Genomic DNA, 21,094 nt, shown 5'->3' on the forward strand with positions numbered 1-21,094 from the left:
CCTGTGTTTCCAATTGAATAATTTCCGTGCTAAGCCCATTAAAGGCAATGAAAATCATCAAAGGTGAGGGAGAAGTAGGAAGAGGGGTGAGGGAGAGGACCATGGCATCTAATGAGATTTGAATTCAACAAAATCTGGAATAAGGGCTTACAATTGTTGTAAAAGCATATCTGTTCCACTAAAATCTTATTTCACCTATTTTTACAATCGACCTTTTCAGAGATGTTATTACACACCTCTGGAGCAGATGGGACTTGAATCTAGGCCTCCCAGTCCACAGGCAGGGACACTATCACTGCAACATGAGGATCCTAATGCCCTCATTATCTGGTCTGGCCTACATGTGTGTCCAGACCCACCTCAATATGATTGGTTCTTAACTGTTGATTAATTCAATAGCAACTACAGATGGATATCAATTGTCCACATCCCATACAATTTTTTAATAAAGTACAAAAGACAGCCAGCCAGCAAGTGGGTTGGGGAGTTGTGGGGGGAGGTGGGGAAGGGGGCGGGGGAGGTGTTGGGGGGGAATGCTACAAAAAAAGGTCACGTCATTGCACTGTCACTACCTTTTGATGTCCCTGCAAGAAACAACAATAAGTAAGGTGCTAACTTGAACATTGATCTTGAGGAACCTCACTACTACATGAACAAATATTTGCAGATGGCAGGTTTTGACTCCTTAAGCACTTCCAGTGTTGAACCACCTAACACCTGGGTTTGGAACATTCAACTTTCAAAGTTAAATACTAGAGGCATGGAATAATAAAGACAATTGATCCTTTAGCAGATAAATTTAAAATCAATCTCCAAGGAAGTTCAGTTGCCCAACCAGTCTTGTACTAGCTCTCTCATCCGTGTGGGCTATTGGATAGATTGGTTAGTTACAGAGTTGTTAGCTGTATCTTAATTGAATGTTCGATTGGCAGTGCACCTGCAGACAAAAACATGTTCTCACCTGGCCCTTTGGTAGAAGGTCCATCAAACAATGATGGCACCATTTGTACAAAACAATACCATTTTCATTCTTCATCTTGAATTTATCTGGAGTCAAAAGCTCAAAGTTTAAAAAATAACTTTGTAAGACAGAAACTGGAAAGATTTTTTCTTTATTTAAATTTAAACATTTTTAAGTTGTACGATGGTGATCAATAGAAAAACATATCTGTATTATAATACTTGTGATTTTAACAAAGTTACTTGAAATTCTCATAATTTTACTCCTATTTGGCATGAAATTCTTTTATATGTTCCACAAAACTACAATGTACAAAATAAAAGGTACAAGCAAAACCATCAATCCAAATTGAGAATGCAACTTTGGCCATTTTTATTCCATGCAAGAGCAGCAAATTAAATTCCTTTTGAGCAATGGAAATATTTAAGCTCGAGGAAGTACATTTTCCATTACACATTTACTGAAACGTAATAGAACATAGACACAAGTGACAGCCATGAAGCAGGTTCATTGGGTACATGGAAGTGTCTCCCTTACATATGTTTTTAAAATTAGTGTAGAAACTACGCCATCTCTGAAGGGTTCTTTGTTTAAAGTTTGGTTCTATTTTGTGCAGAGGTGATCTCCAAATTGGAAAGCATAGTACAAAGCTCAAACCAGTCTCCTACCTATAAATATTCAATATTGATCAGAGCCTAAATGGTGTCCTCTCCTTTCCCTCTACACTTTCCCCCCAAAACTAAATTCAAACAATGCAACCTAGCACAGTTGCAAGTCTTTCAATGGGAGTCAAAAGAAATCTATACAGCATTCAGACCCCATGAACCATAATAACTACATCCATAAAAAAAATTTTGTGCTCTAATGTAGCCTTAGTAATTGCTCTATGCCTCAGTTGTTGGCTACTTCCAATTTCCCACTGAATACTCCCACCTCATGAAGCAGTTAGTTCTTATCCTTGGCAAACAATAATATACAAAGTCTGTTTATCGGCAGAACAGAAGGCAAAGTGCAAAGCAGAATGAGGCTAAGTAGAAAAGGAGAGACAAGACAAAACCTAACTTCCACATAAAGGAAAAACATAAATCCTAACTAAAACTCAAAACAGATTAGATACAATCTGCTCGTGCAGTGAAAGCTGGAGTACATTTCAGTTCAGTAAATTCATTTCCATTTCTGATAGTCATTCTTTGTATTGCAAAAATATATCATTTATATAAGGGGAAAAATAGTCACATCTTTATTTATAGGCTGTTCCATTTTGACGTAGAAACAAAAATTTTATACATGCACAAGCTTAAGTATTTCAACAAACATGCTTTGAAGTTTACATTATTCAATTATTTAAGACACTTAAATTGAATATTGTAAGGAAAGAACCATTGTTTTGAGGAAAGCTCTGCAGGAACTTGGTCTACATCCATTCATCAACAATAGGAGATGCCAACATTTGGATTTGGAATCTAAAGTTCCCAAGGACAAACCATTGTTTGTGTGCTTTACTTTTCTAATCTTTGGAGTTATTTCCTATAGAATGAAAACTGGAAAAGGTTATTGAGCTTCACTGTTCAATAACACTTTGTCACAACATCTCCTACCATTGAGCAGTCAAGTGCTACTAGTGCTTCTCATTTGTTTAATATCCTTTAACAAAGGTCAGAGAGAAAAGAAATAGAAAAGTGCCCAAAACCCTAAATTCCACCAAACAGCTATTCAGAGATAATATTTTACTCTGGTCTTGAGCTACCAGTTACTGTAACTCAAGCCTTATGCAGCCGGTTGCTATATTAAACTAAATCAACCAAAGAAAGTCTGGCAGCCTGTAAGGTCAATCTTAAAAATCTGCTTGGTTGCAGTCAGTCTCTGTGGGCCCATAAAGTTGCTGCCCCAGCAGTAACTATGCAGCATGAAGTCAGTGTGTGTGCGCACATCACTATTCTTGGTCATGAGATCATTTAGTTCATACATGCACGCTAGCCAAAATGTCATGGTCAATCTACAAGTGTTTCTATGGTGCAGCCAGTTTATGGGGAAACCACACATTACAAATATTAATCATGGCAAGCAGTAGAGTTAGTCCTGTCAGTCCAAGACCCAGAGTGCAAAAATAAAGTAGCTTTTAGGACGAGGCAAATTAATTATTACTGGATAATAATTAATGATTCGCATTTCTCAGAACACAAGCTAGTGTTTACAATAATTTTTCAGCATATTAAAAATCAAACTTAACAAAAGTCTTTTTGAGGAAAAAAGAATCAGAAGGACTGTCTAATTTATTTGCAAAGCTTAATACCACCACTTTTTGCTTGGCAAAATTATTTATGCTTAGATTGCCAAACATGGAAAGTCTTCATTGAAGAAAAATATTGAAGAACCTAAAAATCAAAAAATACCGAGGAATTCAAAAAAGATTAAAACCAAAAACAAGACTAAATATACATCTTGGAGTATAGCTATCTCCCCAGTGTATTTACAATTTACATCCACATATTCGATCAGTAAAATGTGCAATGTTTTTAAAAAACATTTTAAGGTGGAAATGTGTCCTCTTCAGTTGGCTGGTAGTTGTCGGCATGCCATTTCAGACTCTCCTCCTTCTGGTATTTCAAGTCACAAATAGTCAATTCCTATAACACACTAACCAACATTTTAATCATAAATTAGAAGATTTGCTTTAATTTTCCTTTACTTTGCTAGGTTTAAAATGATTTTTTTTTCTTAAAATTTGAAAGGAAAGTCCCACCACATTCCTTTGTGTATTCCAGCCCAAACAAAAACAGCAGCACAATATAAAAGAGCTGGTCATTGAATATTCATGAGAACTCAATGGAAATTATACAACTATGCCATTCTAAAGAGGGAACACTTAGTGGTGTGACTGAGCAACCAGTTTAAATACATTCAAATAAAAGTTAAAATGCTGTAATTTTGCAGCCACTAAAAGGGATGCTGAGATGTGAAAAGCAAACTTGAAACTTGTTAATTTTATACTAGATTTAGAAAGAACTCTTGGATGCAACAATCAGCTGTAGACTCCTGACCATCAATGAACAACGTCCTCCTACTGCAACCATCTATAATATTGTGTTCAGCACGATGTAACAGTTAGCTGGTGAAGGAGGGACCTTTACATGTGGTATTATGGTTTGGAGATAATGTACTGAAACAGTTGGTAAAAACAGAAGAAAAATCCTACAATTTATTTTCAACACCTCATTACAAAGAAAAACCTCTGGGCGCTAACCAGTCAACTACTACTACCACACCCTACCCCACTACCTCCAATGCTACCCTGCCATTCCCACCCTCCCCATTAAGTCTATGTGCTCTCCTTGGCTTTGCATGGTTATATTTGGAAGAATAATGTGTTTTGTTATGGTGTTAGAGAGAGAGAGGCAAAGGTGAAGTTCCAATAGGTTAATGCTGGAAGTTGTAAGTCCCTCGTCTGACATTTTAATGGCCAGGAAAATTCGATTCTTGATTTGTAGATACTAAATTGAAGATTTTTGTTTCATAGTTGCCTCACTACAGATACATGTCCCAAGAACGTGGTTTAAAAAATTTACAAAATTCCACCTTTTTCTTCCCCTTCCCCACCCCTTAAGCTTGCTATGCAACATGCACAGAAGCACAAACATTATCAATAGTTGAAAGAATATCTGCTTCACCCTCTAAAAATCAATCCCGTTCCATTTACAAATATTCAGGCTTTTTCTCATCACTGACATAGTATGGATTCTCTTGACCCTGGCAAAGATAGGTGTACCGGGACTGTTGCTTCCCTTTAAAGGTCTTCAGGTCATCATTTTTGTCAGGCTGGAATAGAAACAGACAAGATACCAATTTCAGTTAGGAGTACTGACTGAATGCATACTTTATGATAATGTTCAAATACATTTTGATACCTTTTTGCTTTTAATGCAAACGCACAGGCTGCTGAGTGAGGAATGAGTGACATTATTTCTTGTAGTGGAAAGATAGAATCTTCTGAAGGAATGTATTTTAGAAACAGGAGCAGGTCACTGAGTCCCTCAACTGGATCATGGCTGATCTATATCTTAAATTCCAGTTAACGCTTGCTTCCATAACCCTCAATGCCGTTAACTAACAGAAATCTATTAATAAACTTTCTGAGTACCTGTCTACAGAACCGGATCATCCCCAACGGACTACAGTCTACATTTAAGCCTTCCCAATTTGGCCCCAACCGTGACGACCTCTACATTCAGAACACTGGTATCCTACAGAAGTGTTTCTCCCTGCGACTCCTGAAATACACACTCGCTGCAATGCGCCAGCATCTCCAGATAATACAATTAAGCCTACCCCAGCTCAGAGCCTCCCTCTCCCAGATCTGCAAAGGACCTCTCCTGTATTTTATTCTTCGTAAGATCCACAACCTGAACTCTCAATTCTACTCGGCTTTATTGGACACTAAAAACCGAAAGTACTTTAAACTTACTGGTGCCTGCCACCCTACCCAGGACCTTCCCCACAACGTGCCCGCCGCCATTGGCCATGTGGCCACCTTCGGAGCACCCACGGATGACGTCACATTCGCCTCCGCCCGGTACGCCACTTCCGGTACAGCCAACGCCATCGACACCGCTGCTGATGTCACCGCCTCCGTTTCCGAGGCCAACACAGACATCGAGGACGCCGCTGCCACCAACATCCAACACTTACTGGCCGTCGCTCCGCCCACCGCCGACGTCGCTCCGCCCACAGCCTCCACAGCCAGCAGCTCCAGAGGAGACAGCAGCACCCAGCCCTGCCGAGTCTTCACCATCCCCCCAGACCTCCCCCTTACTGAGGACGAATGGTCAGTCCTCAGCAGAGGACTCACCTTTGTCCCCCTCCACCCAAACATCGATGAATACAACTCACGTTTGGACATTGAGCAGCTTTTCCGCCGCCTCCGCCTCCACGCTTACTTCTTTAACTGTGAGCCTAACCCTCCCTCTACTGACCCCTTCTCCCGCCTCCAACACACCCCCTCCTCCTGGACACCACCCCAAGGCCTCCTACCCTCCCTTGACCTCTTCATCTCTAACTGCCGTCGAGACATCAATTGCCTCAACCTCTCCATCCCTCTCACCCACTCCAACCTCTCCCCAACAGAATGTGCAGCCCTCCGCTACCTCCGCTCCAATCCCAACCTCACCATAAAACCCGCGGACAAGGGAGGCGCAGTTGTAGTATGGCACACTGACCTCTACATCGCCGAGGCCAGAGGCCAGCTCTCCGACACCTCCTCCTACCGCCCCCTTGATCATGATCCCACCCACGACCACTAAACCATCATCTCCCAAGCCATCCACAATCTCATAATTTCAGGTGATCTCCCACCCACAGCCTCTAACCTCATCGTTCCCCAACCCTGCACCGCCCGCTTCTATCTCCTTCCCAAAATCCACAAGCCTGACTGCCCTGGTCGACCCATTGTCTCCGCCTGCTCCTGCCCCACCGAACTTATCTCCACTTATCTCGACTCCATTTTCTCCCCCTTGGTCCAGGAACTCCCTACCTACGTCCGTGACACCACACACGCCCTCCACCTCCTCCAAAACTTCCAATTCCCCGGTCCCCAACACCTCATCTTTACCATGGACGTCCAGTCCCTATACACCTGCATTCCCCTTGCAGATGGCCTAAAGGCCCTCCGCTTCTTCCTGTCCTGCAGGCCCGACCAGTCCCCCTCCACTGACACCCTCATCCGCTTAGCCGAACTCATCCTCACCCTCAACAACTTCTCTTTCAATTCCTCCCACTTCCTACAGACAAAGGGGGTGGCCATGGGTACCCGCATGGGCCCAAGCTATGCCTGCCTCTTTGTAGGATACGTGGAACAGTCCCTCTTCCAAAGCTACAATGGCCTATCCACCACCTCTTCCTCCGTTACATCGATGACTGTATCGGCGCCGCCTCGTGCTCCCATGAGGAGCTCAAACAGTTCATTCACATCACTAACACCTTCCACCCCAACCTTAAGTTCACCTGGACCATCTCTGATACCTCTCTCTCCTTCCTGGATCTCTGTGTTTCCATCTCTGGCATCCACCTGGAAACCGATATCCATTTCAAGCCCACCGACTCCCACAGCTACCTAGAATACACCTCCTCTCACCCACCTTCCTGCAAAAAGGCCATCCCCTATTCCCAATTCCTTCGCCTCCGCCACATCTGCTTCCGAGATGAGGCATTCCACTCCCGGACATCCCAGATGTCCTCGTTTTCCAAGGACCGCAACTTCCCCTCCACAGTGGTCGAAAATGCCCTCGACCATGTCTCTCGCATTTCCCGCAACTCATCCCTCACACCCCCTCCCCGCAATAACAACCAAAACAGAATCTCCCTTGTCCTCACGTACCACCCCACCAACCTCCGAATCCAACGCATCATCCTCCGACACTTCTGCCATCTGCAATCCAACCCCACCACCAAAGACATTTTTCCCTCCCCATCCTAATCTGCTTTCCGGAGGGACCACTCTCTCCGGGACTCCCTTGTCCGCTCCACACTCCCCTCCAGCCCCACCACCCCCGGCACTTTTCCCTGCAACCACAGGAAGTGCTACACCTGCCCCTACACCTCCCCCCTCACCCCCATCCCAGGCCCCAAGAAGACCTTCCACATCAAACAGATGTTCACCTGCACATCTGCTAATGTGGTATACTGCATCCGCTGTTCCCGTTGTGGCCTCCTCTACATCGGGGAAACCAAGCTGAGGCTCAGGGACCGCTTTGCGGAACACTTACGCTCGGTTCGCACTAAACAACTGCACCTCCCAGTCGCGAACCATTTCAACTCCCCCTCCCACTCCTTGGACGACATGTCCATCCTGGGCCTCCTGCAGTGCCACAATGATGCCACCCGAAGGTTGCAGGGACAGCATCTCATATTCCGCTTGGGAACCCTGCAGCCCAAAGGTATCAATGTGGATTTCACAAGCTTCAAAATCTCCCCTCCCCCGACCGCATCCCAAAACCAGCCCGGCTCATCCCCGCCTCCCTAACCATTCCTCCCACCTCAAGCCCCACCCCCATCTCCTACCCACTAACCTCATCCCGCCTCCTTGACCTGTCCGTCTTCCCTGGACCAACCTATCCCCTCCTTACCTCCCCACATACACTCACCTTTACTGGCTCCAATCCCGCCTCTTTGACCTGTCTGTCTCCTCTCCACCTATCTTCTCCTTTATCCATCTTCTATCTGCCTCCCCCTCTCTCCCTATTTATTTCAGAATCCCCTTCCCCCCCCCATTTCTGAAGAAGGGTCTCGACCCGAAACGTCAGCCTTCCTGCTCCTCTGATGCGGCTTGGCCTGCTGTGTTCATCCATCTCTACACCTTGTTATCTCAGATTCTCCAGCATCGGCAGTTCCTACTATCCCCAGAAGTCTATTAATCCCAGGTTTTGCATTTTCAATTGTTCGGGCCACAGCAGATTTTTTTTCAGGGAGAGGATTTCAGACTTCCACTACCCTATGTGTAGAGGAGTGCTTCTTGACGTTTCCCCCGGGTGGAAAAATTCTTAAATTTTAAAGTCATACCCCTTTGCTCTGGGCTCCACTATGTTTCCTCATTGTGTCGAGATTGAAATTTCTGTCTAAATAAAACCTGTTCTGATAAAATATTCCTTTCTGTTCCAGATACAGGCTGATAGCATGGGTGGACAAGAAACCCCTGCAACTAATCAGATTTGACTCTAGCTTTTAATGAGTTACAGTTCATCATTTATGCAAAGAGGTTGGCCAGTTAACGTAGGCAATGTATGCATGAAGAGAAATTGAAGAGGTGGGAGCAGGTGCTGTACTGACTCCCAAAACTGTCTCGGTACAATGCTTTGTGGCGAAGAGGAAATTAACAACCTAAATCTTACTTGTATCATTATTAAGAAACAAGCAAAGTAAAATAAAACATTTTGTACAGTGTTGAACACAGCTGCTGAGCACAAGCCATGCACAGTAAGGTCATTCTAGTCATTAAATGCATCACCTGATGTTCAACAAATTTCCTCATCGTGCAATATTTTTGACAAATGGTACCACAGCCAAATTCATGAGTACATTGAAAAGAAGTCTAAAAAAAGTTTTAAAGTATTCTGACAGAAAAGTTGAAGTTAGAAGTCATTGTAACCCAGTACAAAGTCTGTCATTGTGTGAAACAGCCATTCCACTATTATAATGTACATTTTAATTGCAAGTAGATTTGAGACTGTGGTTATGGAAGAGTTAAAAGGATAGCAAAACTTTAGAAAAATTACTACATTTTTGACTCTTGAAATAAATGCTTGAACATTAAGCAGCAAGCACTTACGTGAAGGGCACTGAGAGAAGCAATTGCTTTCATTGTGAAAGTATGAAGGAAAGAAAAGACAGCCACTATCCCAAGATGGCTCAGTAGTAAACAGATTTCAAATAAACAAATCTCAATAGTAATACATTGTGCAATATTTTGTGATTATTCACCAATGCTGTAACATCCACCTATTGTTTCTGACTCCCAAGGCAACTGATTGGAGAAGAGATTTTTCAAAATTCAGCACTTAGTTTCTCACACTTTTCCTTACATTAGAGTTCCCAGCAGCAGCACAGGTCAAAGCAATTTGTGATGACTCTCTTCAGCTCATCTGCAAAAAGCTTTTCATTATTGAAATGGCTCCCTCTGGAACTAAATATGACAAATTTCCCAATGAAGCCAAGACTTTTGGTCTTTTCATTAGGCAGTTTTGTGGCAGACTTGTCTCCATTCCATCGTTCATGTGTTTGAGAAGCAACTTTCAGTTTTAGGCATTAAAGTGTTAAATGCAAGATGAATGGAGACATGGAATCAAAAACTAATAACCGATCCAAAAGAAATACAATTGAAACAAGCCTGAGTTAATAACAATTAAAAGGTCACCTGTGTTAATCTTGCATTGTCAGAGTTGGTTGTGAGAACTTGGATAAAAGCTAGCAATGGAGTCAGAATGCCAACTTTGTCTTAATAAGATATTTAAATTGTTTGTGCAGTCCCCAGATGAGAAGAAGCTAGAGGCAGTTGGTCAATGGGGAGTTTCTTGTTGGGACCAGTACTTCTGAGAAAGAGGATCATAAACTCATTAAAGATAGAAATTATTCACAGTGGTCACAAGGGGTTGTCTTGAAGATAAGATAATTAGCTTATATTTCTGTCATGAACTTCCTAAAGCCTGCCACATTGCCATGGAGATGGTATTTGAGGGTAACAAGTCCTTTTTTCAAATGTTATCCAACTATAAAGTAAAAGGGTTGGTTAGCTCAATTGGCTGAAAGGCTGGCTTTTGATGCCAATGGCATGGGTTCAATTCCTGCACCGGCAGAAGCTACCATGAAGGACTCTCCTCAAACTTACCCCTTGCCCAAGGTGTGATGAACCTCAGATTAAACACACCAGTTGTCTGTCTCTCTAAAGAGAGAGCAGTCTGGTGGTCTGATTAGGATACAGTGACTTTACCTTTACCTTTTATCCAGGTATCCTCAGAAGGAAGCTGCAGATCTGTGCAGGTTGCTATTCACTTGGAGTTGATGTTTGGGGAAAATAAAGTCAGAAGATTTGCCTAATTTGGAGCTAAGTAAGAAATCTCCAGTGAAAGATCTTGTTGAAGGAGAAAGCAGAGAGTGCTTTAAAGAAATTGTGGAAGGGCAGGCTTAGAGTTTCCAAAGTCTGGGTGAAAAGCAGTGGAATCCTTGCAGAATAAGAGCTCTAGAAGTCTCCAAGTGCCTGACTATGAAACTAAGGAGAAATCAAACGTGAATTCTAGACGAAAAAAACCCCCAAAGAATAGCAGATTCTAGAAATCAGAAAGTTCACAGTCCACTGATAGTCAGGTTTCAATAAATTAGGAGTCTCTAATGGATCTTGATGTGATGCTTGGTTTCAGTTTCATAATTGCAAAATGTCCTCTTCCAATACCCTGTGAAGTTGATTTACAGCAAAAAAAGGTGCGAGAAAAGCCAAAAGAAAAAGCACAAAGGCAGACTGTGAAATTGAACTGAGTAAATCTGGTCATTTATGGAACTGGCTCTAGGTCAAAGTCACCATGAAAGCTACTATTTTCAGCACACATGAATGGGATAGTTAAGATGACATATGGGACACTTACTTTCATCAGTGGAAGAGCACAGTATATAAGAACAAAGAGATAATGCTGGAATTGTACACAGCATTGCTTTTCCACAGCTGGACTACTGTGTGCAGTTCTGGTCACCTCACTACAGGAAGGATATGATAGCACTAAGAGGGGGTACGAAGGAGGTTCACCAGAATTTTGCCCGAGATGGAGAAATTTTGCGATAAGGAGTGACTAGATAAGCTAGATTATTTTCTTGAGATCAGAGAAGGCTGAATGGGTCATGATTGAGGTGTATAAGATAATGAGGGATACGGGGACAGGATGACTAGGGAGCAGCTGTTCCCCTCGGTTGAGGGGTCAATCACAAGGGTACATAGTTTTAGGGTAAGGGGCAGGAGCATCAGAGGGGATTTGAGGAAAGAAAATCTTTTTCGTAGGGTGGAGAGAATCTGGAATGCACTAACTGCGAAGGTAGTGGAGTCCGAAAACTTTACAAAGTTAAAAGCAAATTTGGATGGGCAATTGAAATATCATAACATTCAAGGATACTGGACAAGTGCAGGAAATTGGGATCAATGCACCTTTAGCGGTAGTTATTGTTGGTGCAGACTCGATGGGCTGAAGGGTCTTTACTGTGCTGTATGACTCTATGACTTGTCATAAAAAAACAGAAATTGCTGTAAAAACTCAGCAGTTCAAGCAGCATCTGAGAAGAGAACTCAAGAGTTAATGCTTCGGGTCTAGTGACCCTTCCACAGGATTGTGATTGGTTGTGGCATACAGAGTTGGTCCCTCAAGAAGTGAATGAGCCTTCTAGATTTTGAAAGAGAGGGGAAAGTAAAAGTGGATTCATAGTATACTTACATAAGAACATAAGAACTAGGAGTAGGAGTAGGCCGTCTGGCCCTTCGAGCCTGCTCCGCCATTCAATAAGATCATGGCTGATCCTTTCGTGGACTCAGATCCACTTACCCGCATTCTCACCGTATCCCTTAATTCCTTTATTGTTCAAAAAAAATCTACCTTTTTTTAAAAAACATTTACTGAAGTAGCGTCAACTACTTCACTGGGCAAGGAATTCCATAGATTAACAACCCTCTGGGTGAAGAAATTCCTTCTCAGTTCAGTCCTAAATCTGCTCCCTCTAATCTTGAGGCTATGCCCTCTTGTCCTAGCTTCACCTGCCAGTGGAAACATCCTCTCTACTTCTATCTTATCTATTCCCTTCATAATTTTATATGTTTCTATAAGATCCCCCCTCAATCTTCTGAATTCCAATGAATATAATCCCAACCTACTCAGTCTCTCCTCATAAGCCAACCCCCTCAACTCCGGAATCAACCTAGTGAACCTCCTTTGCACCCCCTCCAGTGCCAGTACCTCCTTTCTCAAGTAAGGAGACCAAAACTGCACACAGTACTCCAGGTGTGGCCTCACCAGCACCTTGTACAGCTGCAACATAACCTCCTGCTTTTAATCTCAATCCCTTTAGCAATGAAGAGCAAAATTCCATTTGCCTTCCTACTTACTTGTTGTACCTGCAGACCTACCTTCTGTGATTCATGCACAAGGACACCCAGGTCCCTCTGCATAGCAGCATGCTGCAACTTTTTACCATTCAAGTAATAATCCTTTTTACTATTACTCCTACCAAAATGTATGACTTCACATTTATTATAAGTTAGTGTTAAGTTTGCTGTTCTGCTTTAAGTACTTACTTAAACAGTAAAGTTATTCAATGAAACTAAGGAATCTTGTAGCATCATTCTTTCAGTTAATGACAAATTTATTTTAAACATTAAAAGTCCCTTACAGGATCTGAACAACATGTACTAATATTCCTAAAGAGGAGAAGCTGGACATTCTAAGTTCATTCCCAGGGGTAGAGAATTGGAGCCATTCACTTGTTACTTAAGTGGTTGCCATTAATATACCTTTGGAATTGGGCCAGTGTGAAGTGCAAGTGACATTATTAATAAGATAGGATATCTACCCATATCAAAGTCTTTTAAAGGGGAAATACCATTTAGAGTAACTGAACATTATTTGGTAACAAGTCTTTGCAGCTTTACAGATCCATTTATATCTGATGCTTGCCAATGAGATGGCCATGCACCAAACCAAATGACCTTTCACCCTTTACAATGGCTAGCTTGCTGCTAAATAGTAACAGTACAAAATACATTTCACAGGCAATTTGACGTTTGTTCAGGAAATGGAACACCAAGTTCTGATCATGTACTGGTTCTACAATTTTATGAAGCAGTTTTGTTCCATGAAAAGGCACAGAGGTTTAGACTAGGACCAGTTATGATGTCCAGAGATTCTTTTGCATTAAGCGTGCTTTACTTATGAAATGGACTTTCAGGTGGACCGCAGTGGAGACAAAAAGTCTAGAAGCTTGATAGGGGGAACATTAAAAACTCTCTAGCTGCATGAAGTTACATGGGCTAATTGGCCTTCTGTATCTATAATTATAATCAGTAAAAACATTCTCACACTGAAGTTACTATTCCAGTTCCAAAGTACAAGAGTGTTTGTGAAAAATTGGGCAGCAATTTTTGAGACAAATATAAAATTCAAAAGACTATTTTGAATGAAGAACTTTAGACACTGTTGTGTTTTTGTGTCAGACTAATTACATCTGTTTGGCCAGTAAGCTTCACAAAATTTCGGGATGAACCAGAAATTGTTTCCAATTCTAAAACAAAAGTCTGAAATCACTTCATTGAATGACATGTATGTCTGGAGAAGGATGTAGGCCATCAAAGACAGAATGTGCAGAGGAAAATCAGAGACAAGACCAGATATCAACATTTGCCAAAAGTATCCACTTTCCAGTTCTCAGCTGGGAGGACCTTTGTTAATTGTATTGGTGGCTAGAGAATGCTGGACAGCAATGGCTTTACGAAACCAGCAAGGATAAAATTGAATCAAAGTAAAGGCCCAACTTGTATCCATTTTTTTATTTCCCCACCCTCCACTTTCTAGTTTTAAGTGCACTCACTGCTCTCCCAGCATCCCGATGGATATCGTTTAAACTGCTGGTGCTTCCATTCTCTTGCATTTCAAGCTGATTGCCATCCCAGTGCATAGTAGCACGAGGAATCTTTGGCATCTCGGATTTGGGCCACATGACATAATCGTGAGAACCAGATGAGGAACTGCACGAACCACTCTTGGACCTGTAGATAAAAGTCAACATTGCTTTAGCTACACTTCCAATCTGAACATTTGACAATATAATTTCTGTAACTCTATAACGGGATTACATTCTGCAATTAGAGGTATGCAAATCTTACAGTACTCAAATCATACTTTAAACCCACCAACTGTGTGTGTGTGTGTGTGTGTGTGTGTATGTATGTGTGCGCGTGTGTATGCGTGTGCATGTGTATGTGTCTGTGTATATATATGTGTGTGTATGTGTGTGCACGTGTATGTGCGTATATGTGTTTGCGCATGTGTGTGTGTGTGTATATGTGCGTGTGTCTAGATGGGTGTGTGTGCGTGCATGCGTGTGTCTGGGTGTACGTGTGTGCGCGCACTCATGTGTATTTATTCTCTTCCTTCCTGCCTACCTCCAAGATGCCCAAATAGAACTGAAGCTTTAGAGATAATATAAATTGCTGCACTGTGTTTATTTTCCTCCTTGCAGTAAAGTTGGTTAATAACTGATTGAGGATGTTGCTTCAAAATGACCTTTGAGCAGTTTCGATTAACCAAGGAGTATTTGTACTGAGGTATGACTAACCAAAATATCACACTTCCTTTACCGCAGTGAAGAAAGCAGCAGTATTTCAATAATTAAATTATTTTTAGCACCATCTTTTAATAACAGACAATGATGTGCACCAGATTGACGCCTTCACTGTCATGACTAAGAACAGTAAAAGAAACTAGCTGTGAAGACTTATTCCTTAGAGATAAATTGCTAGAGCAACAAGTTCAGAAACTTAAATCATTCTGTGTCATTAAGCTACCAATTTGTAAAACAAGGAATCACTCCGCTCTTTAACTCACGGTTGAACCTGAATCTCAGTTCCACTTTTCCACCTGATCTGCATATCTCTAAATTCCTGTACAGTCAAAGAGTGGCACAGAAAATAAGTACTTTAGCTGTGGGTAAGGTTAAGAGATATGCAAGTTGCTGACAATGGAGAGGGTTTATACATGAAGCACACAATGGGAAAATGACAATGTGCATTCAATGCAAAGCAAATTCACACTTAAGGGCATTGCAGGTGAAGGACAAGTGAAAGTTTTAATTTTCTCACCTGGAAGTCAGGGAAATTAATTGTTGGCTAACATTTATCAACATACTGATGCTGCTGAAGGAACCATGGAAAAACAGCCACGGAGGCACTGCACTGCTTCTCCAACATTTATTCCTACCAAGGCATTTTGGCTAAAATATAGGCTATTAAACATAAAATTATGTACAACTGTATGATAGGCAACTCAGTCACAGAAAATAGCACTGTAACTGCTGTGTACTATTAAAGGAGGGTAGGTACTGTTATGTGCAGTTTCCAGGGAAGGTACTTTCATTTGTTATGGTCCTAGACAGGATACACTAAACCATCAAACTCGCAAAAAGAAGGTTTATTCTTCCATAAACCACCCTCACCCAGCAACTTGATGGATGCAATAGGTTAATTTGAAAATGGATCCCTTCCTTTGTGGATTGCCTTTGGATGAAAGTTATTGGTAGCATTGACATTGGTAGTTGAACAAGTAATTTGAAGATTTTCAGTTTTGCAGACTGGTTGAGATTCTGTTGTTCTCATTCCTTTTGACTGAGACTGAAATCCAGCATTCAGCATTGGGGAGAGTTCTTCTGTTGTCCTGTTTCCTTTCATCTGGCTTGCTAGCTCGTTGGCTTCTGGCACTCAGAGTAGAGAGTCCCTTCACCTGCAACAAAGGGGTGACTAGGGGATAGTTCTTCGACAGTGATCTTCACAGCACATTGACAGTAGGACCCAGGCCGGTGCATAAAGGGTACCTTCGCCCACTGGCACATGTGAGAACATTCAGTCTCAGTAGAACACTGACATTTTAACTGCTGACTTTGTGTATTCTTCAAAAAGAAAATTAAAAATCATGTCTGCAGCTTGGGACATGCTCCAGAGGAGGTGGCTTGCTGTTGTGCAGGGGCTTCTCAGCCTCTTGTTATTTTTGTAGTCACGGAAGATCACAGTCCAGTCAGTTCTGACTTGGCCCTTCCCCTTTGAAAGGCTGTTGTTTGAAGTTCTTCTTACCTCTTTAGGTGTGACATTCCTTGTATCTCTCTCTCTTTATACATGCAGACAGTCACTTAATTTATATCTACAGCCATTTTTGACTGTATCTTTTACATTTTGGAAGTACATGTTAAAAATATCTATAGTACTTTAGGGTTTTGGCCAGTTATCATAATAGTATCCAAAAGGCTTTGGGGGGTGGATTTCACAGCTGAGAGGGAGGATGTTTAACAGATCGTCAGCTTGATATTCATTCAAAACTAGCTGTGAAAGTTTATTCTTCAGAATGTAACAACACAGTTGACAGACCATTAATACAACAACATTCTAAAGAAACATTTCCATCAGTGTCATGAAGTTACCAATTTGGAAGACTGGTCAGTTGTGCTTTTTTCACCATTGGGAATAAAGACCATTATTTTCCCAGAACCCAACCCTTCATTAAACAGCGCAGGATAGAAATAACTGCTTTTCATGTCACATCCTTACCTGAGACAGGTTGCAATTAGGGCCAACAACAAGAGGAGGAGGATACCACCCAACACACAGGAGATCACCACAAGTGCCAGTAAATATGCTGGAGAAACAGAAAACATGCATTAATATTCAATGCAAAATCTTACCGTCTTGACACATAGAAAACGGGATACATGCCTATTATCAAGCATACCCAGAAAGAATCAGATTTTAAAGTGATCAGAAAAATATTAAACTAAACACGTAAATTCACAGAAAAATGTAAATTATTCCATTTTCAAATCATGTAGATATAGACTTATAATTTACAGGATGATTATTTGTAATGAAGTGTTTGTTGGAAAATTTTTCTGTCTTCCCTCTCCCTGAACAAATTCGTTCAAGCTCTCAGCCACACTGTTATTGAAGGTTACGGAGGCGAAGCACATCAATGCAGGTCATGCATACATTCCCATTTTTGTATATATATCTCCACTTTATCACTACTATAGACTGGGCAGATTAGGCAGCATCTGCTATACCTCCTCAATATTGATCCATAAGTTTTTAGACTGCAGTCTCTTAATCCTCAGGGCTCATGTTCCAGAGGTGATTTTATTCGGACTCTACCAATAACCAATTTCCATAGTGAAAACCCAAAAGTAACTAACATCCATTTTCTTCTAGATAATCAGAATAGTCCTTGGACATTAAGACAGAGTCCCTGGACATGTTTCAATAGCTGCAGTAGACACAACAGAGGGCGAGTGTGCGACTGACCGGGAGAGCGAACGCTACAGAGCGTGAGAGCACGATAGAGAGAGACAGTGTGCATGACAGAGAGAGAGAGAGAGAGAGAGAGAGAGAGGGCACATGACAATTTCTGTCCCTGTTATAGTCTGGAGGCGAACAAAATCTGAAATTTGTTATCACGCTGATAACTCTTGACCTCCAAAACTGGTCCTGATTGCACAAACTAATCAGCAGTCTTATCTCTCTGTGAAGCTTGCTCTGCATACACCCCCTGTAACTATGTGAATAAAACTCTCAATGAGTTCCAGGAACTTGTTTTTAAGAATGCAGCAATTCCTTCTCAGTGTAAAGCAGAATCCTTTCTCCATTTTGGTCCACAATCCAAAATAAAGAGAGAATTTTTTAAAAAAAGTTGTGGCAATTTACAGTACTAATTAAATTAAAGCATAATTTCACTTCTGCACATGGCCAGCTAAATATCAGAATCAGGAATTTGCTGTCTAAGTTATGCAGAAGCTTCATTGAGTGACTTTGCAAACACATCCTATAGGTGCACACTGCTCACAATGTGGTCTCCTCTACAATGGGTACCCATTTGCCACCAACTACACAGTCCAGGTGGTTAACATGATATCAAATATTCTACAGTTTATTAGCAAAATATCTACTCCTTGGATTCCTGCCGCATGAGTTTATTTTCGATACCATGATGCTACTCAAACACAATAGGATAAACTCTGAAAGGAACTTCAATTGCGCCATAAATCTGATAAGTTGTTATCAACAGACCATTCTAAAATAATCCTTGCTAAGAAAATTTGTCACGGCAGGAATCAAGGCGATGGAGCCCACTCATATTTTGTATTTAATGGAATGGGGGGTCACTGCTTAGGTCTGAATATATTACCCATTCACAATTGTCCTCAAGCAGGTGTTGGTGAACCATGACAGTCCATAGAGTGCACGGACACTCACAATGCTGTTAGTGAGGGAAATCCAGCGCTAGTGAGAGGACAGCAATTTAGCACCAAGTCAAGACAGTGTATGAATTGGATCAAAATGTGTTAGGCAGTGATGTTCCCCATGCACCTGTTGTCCTCTAGGTGGCAGCGGTTGTCGGTTTGGATGGTGCTGTCTCTGCAGCTTTGGTGAGTTGCATCAGAGATCTTGTAGCTGGTGCATGCCACTATCACTTGTCTGAGTGACGGAGGGGGTGAAGATATTAAGTGGGATGCCAATCGAGCAAGTTTTTTTTTACTGGACAGTGTTGAGTTTCCCGAGTATTGTTGGAACTGTGCCCATCCAGACAAGTAGAGTGTCGCACATCCTGACTTGTGCCATGTAGATGGTGGACAGGATTGGAGGAGTCAGCAGGCTAGTTAGTTGGCCCTGAATTTCCAGCCTCTGACCTCCAGCATTTGGATGACTGGTCCATGAGGCAGGCCCAAGTCAAGATCTCCAAGAAATATCTACAGGTTTTCCTTCAAAATCCGGGCCAGTGTTTCTGCTGGACTGAAACTTGATTTGGCTTCTCAGGATATGGTCATAAAGCAAAAGGGGCATTACGACTCACAAACTGGCAACTTTCCTTTCATTACAGCACAGCCCAGCAACTGGTTTCAACTTGTTTGGCTTTGACCCACACATTGACTAATGGTGTTTAGGTCAATATAACAACTTTAACAGTGGACAAAACAGGATGTAGCATTACCAAAAACACTGCTGCCCTGCTAACCAACAGTAAGAAAGGTACCTGGAAAAATCTAAATGCTCAGATAATCCCTGCTAAAAGTAGGGCATATTCAGTGGTTAGTCTTCAGCAACACTGCTGCCCTTTGCAGGAGACAGGCAACACTAACCTTTTGGAATGCTCATGGTAGCAGGACAAAGGTAAAGAGGAGGCGGAGAGGTAGGTGGAATGTAGTCCTCTTGGTGGGACCAAGGGAATGGGAAATGCCAACCAGAGTTTAGGAAGGCTGCTGGCTTGAAGCATATCTACGACATCATTGGTGGGCTAAATTCCAGGATTATAAGCATGGTATGCCTGTGATAATTATGTTTGCAAAAGGTTGGTCATAGGAATGTCAGCATTAACAACTGCTTTCTGTCAAGCTGTGTGTTTATTTCACTCAATCTGACTGTAGGGACAGCCTGTGGTCAAAGAGCTAAACTCAAAAAATTGTTTGACATGAGGGCTCAAACAGTTCTCAGACTTAACCACATCATCCTTCAGTAGTGAAAAAAAGCACTGGCACCTGTTGGTTTTACTTAAAATAGCTACAGTGTTACATGAAACCAGAAAGAGACGATTACTGAAACCACAGAGTGTGCTTTCTGTCACCGTGCCAGTCCACTTTCAGGTCGTTGTGCACCAAAGGCAACAGTCAGATTTCACACAGTACAGTAGAGGCTAGCAATGAGAGACCTGCCCAAAGTGTGAAACCCACAAGCAACAAATCTCACCTCATTAATACGTTCTTGGATCATTTCGCCAAACATTTATCTTCAACCAATCACTTTCATTACCTGACTACAAGAATGTCTGAATCTCACAGTAATTTATAAATACAATAGTTGGCAAAAATATAAATGATGGGCACTTACGTTTATCACAGTTAAATCCTCCATAACCAAATGGACACCTAGAAATAACAAAGATTTTGTTCTCTCAGAAATATACTATAGATCAAAACTGAAAATCACTCCCATCCGTTCCAATGAAAACTTGACAGGCTCATTTCACACAGACAAGCAAAAAACATGTTGATGTTACTGTCCTGATTATTTCTACTGGGAACCTACTGTGGAGTTGGTACACTGAATTCTTGTAGTTAGTTACAACTCAACTTTAAATTTAAAAGCCAGGGATCTTTGATAAGAAGTACATGTGTTATGTAACACCAACTATGCAGCAGCATTTAAATTACAATGGTAAGGATTCGAACTATCGACACCAATGCATAGCATAATAAATTCAAAATATGGTCTTTCTGGATTTCCAATGTTGATGGACCCAAATTTCCCATTTCAGATTTGTAAAGGTCATTAGAAAATAATTATATTTGGACAATACAAGTCTGTATAAAAACCAATTGCATAGCTGAAATAGCTATTAGTTTGCGTCTCCCGTGTATGTTTTTCAGAGTCTAGATTCACAGCTGGGCTATGCTGCACCTGGAGTCGGATTCCAAGCAAACTGATTACTTTGATCCTTTTCAAATACACAGCTCTGGATCTTTACCCATGTAAAAGACGCAAAAGAGCAATGCATGAGCTGTCTTTAAGTTTGACAGTATCAGTCCTTTACTGAAGACTACAGCTTCCTGTTGGTACACAGAAGCAAGTTTACACAACACCAAAGCATGGCTAAGAGCTACATTACCTTCCGGGATTGAAAACCTGGCAATTGTAAGGATTCAAATTATCGACAACAATGCATAGTGTAAGAAATTCAAATGGTGGTCTCATTGCACTCCCACTGACCCCAACACCTGCCTTCTTGTTTTTGCTACCAAAGTGGATATCATCACATTTATCCACATTATACTTGATCTGCCATGCACTTGCCCGCTGACTCAACTTGTCCA

The 21,094-nt window shown here is 41.7% G+C and overlaps 1 protein-coding gene across 4 annotated transcripts in view; it reads right to left on the bottom strand.

Annotated features, from left to right (window-relative positions):
* Nucleotides 1-1,096: 1,096 nt before the first annotated feature.
* muc13b (mucin 13b, cell surface associated) overlaps nt 1,097-21,094 on the bottom strand; it is a 91,485-nt gene continuing 71,487 nt past the window's right edge. For 3 of the 4 annotated variants that reach the window (XM_048614797.1, XM_048614799.1, XM_020511295.2), the window contains exons 9-12: nt 20,112-20,149; nt 16,788-16,875; nt 14,063-14,240; nt 1,097-4,777 (exon numbers count right to left, since the gene is read on the bottom strand). In XM_048614797.1, coding sequence (XP_048470754.1) covers nt 4,655-4,777; nt 14,063-14,240; nt 16,788-16,875; nt 20,112-20,149 — 427 coding nt within the window. In that variant the 3' untranslated portion in view covers nt 1,097-4,654. The remainder of the gene's footprint in view (nt 4,778-14,062; nt 14,241-16,787; nt 16,876-20,111; nt 20,150-21,094) is intronic. The other variant, XM_048614798.1, reaches the window with a different exon arrangement.

Source organism: Rhincodon typus, chromosome 30, assembly GCF_021869965.1.
Source record: "Rhincodon typus isolate 14 chromosome 30, sRhiTyp1.1, whole genome shotgun sequence".
Taxonomy (NCBI): domain Eukaryota; kingdom Metazoa; phylum Chordata; class Chondrichthyes; order Orectolobiformes; family Rhincodontidae; genus Rhincodon; species Rhincodon typus.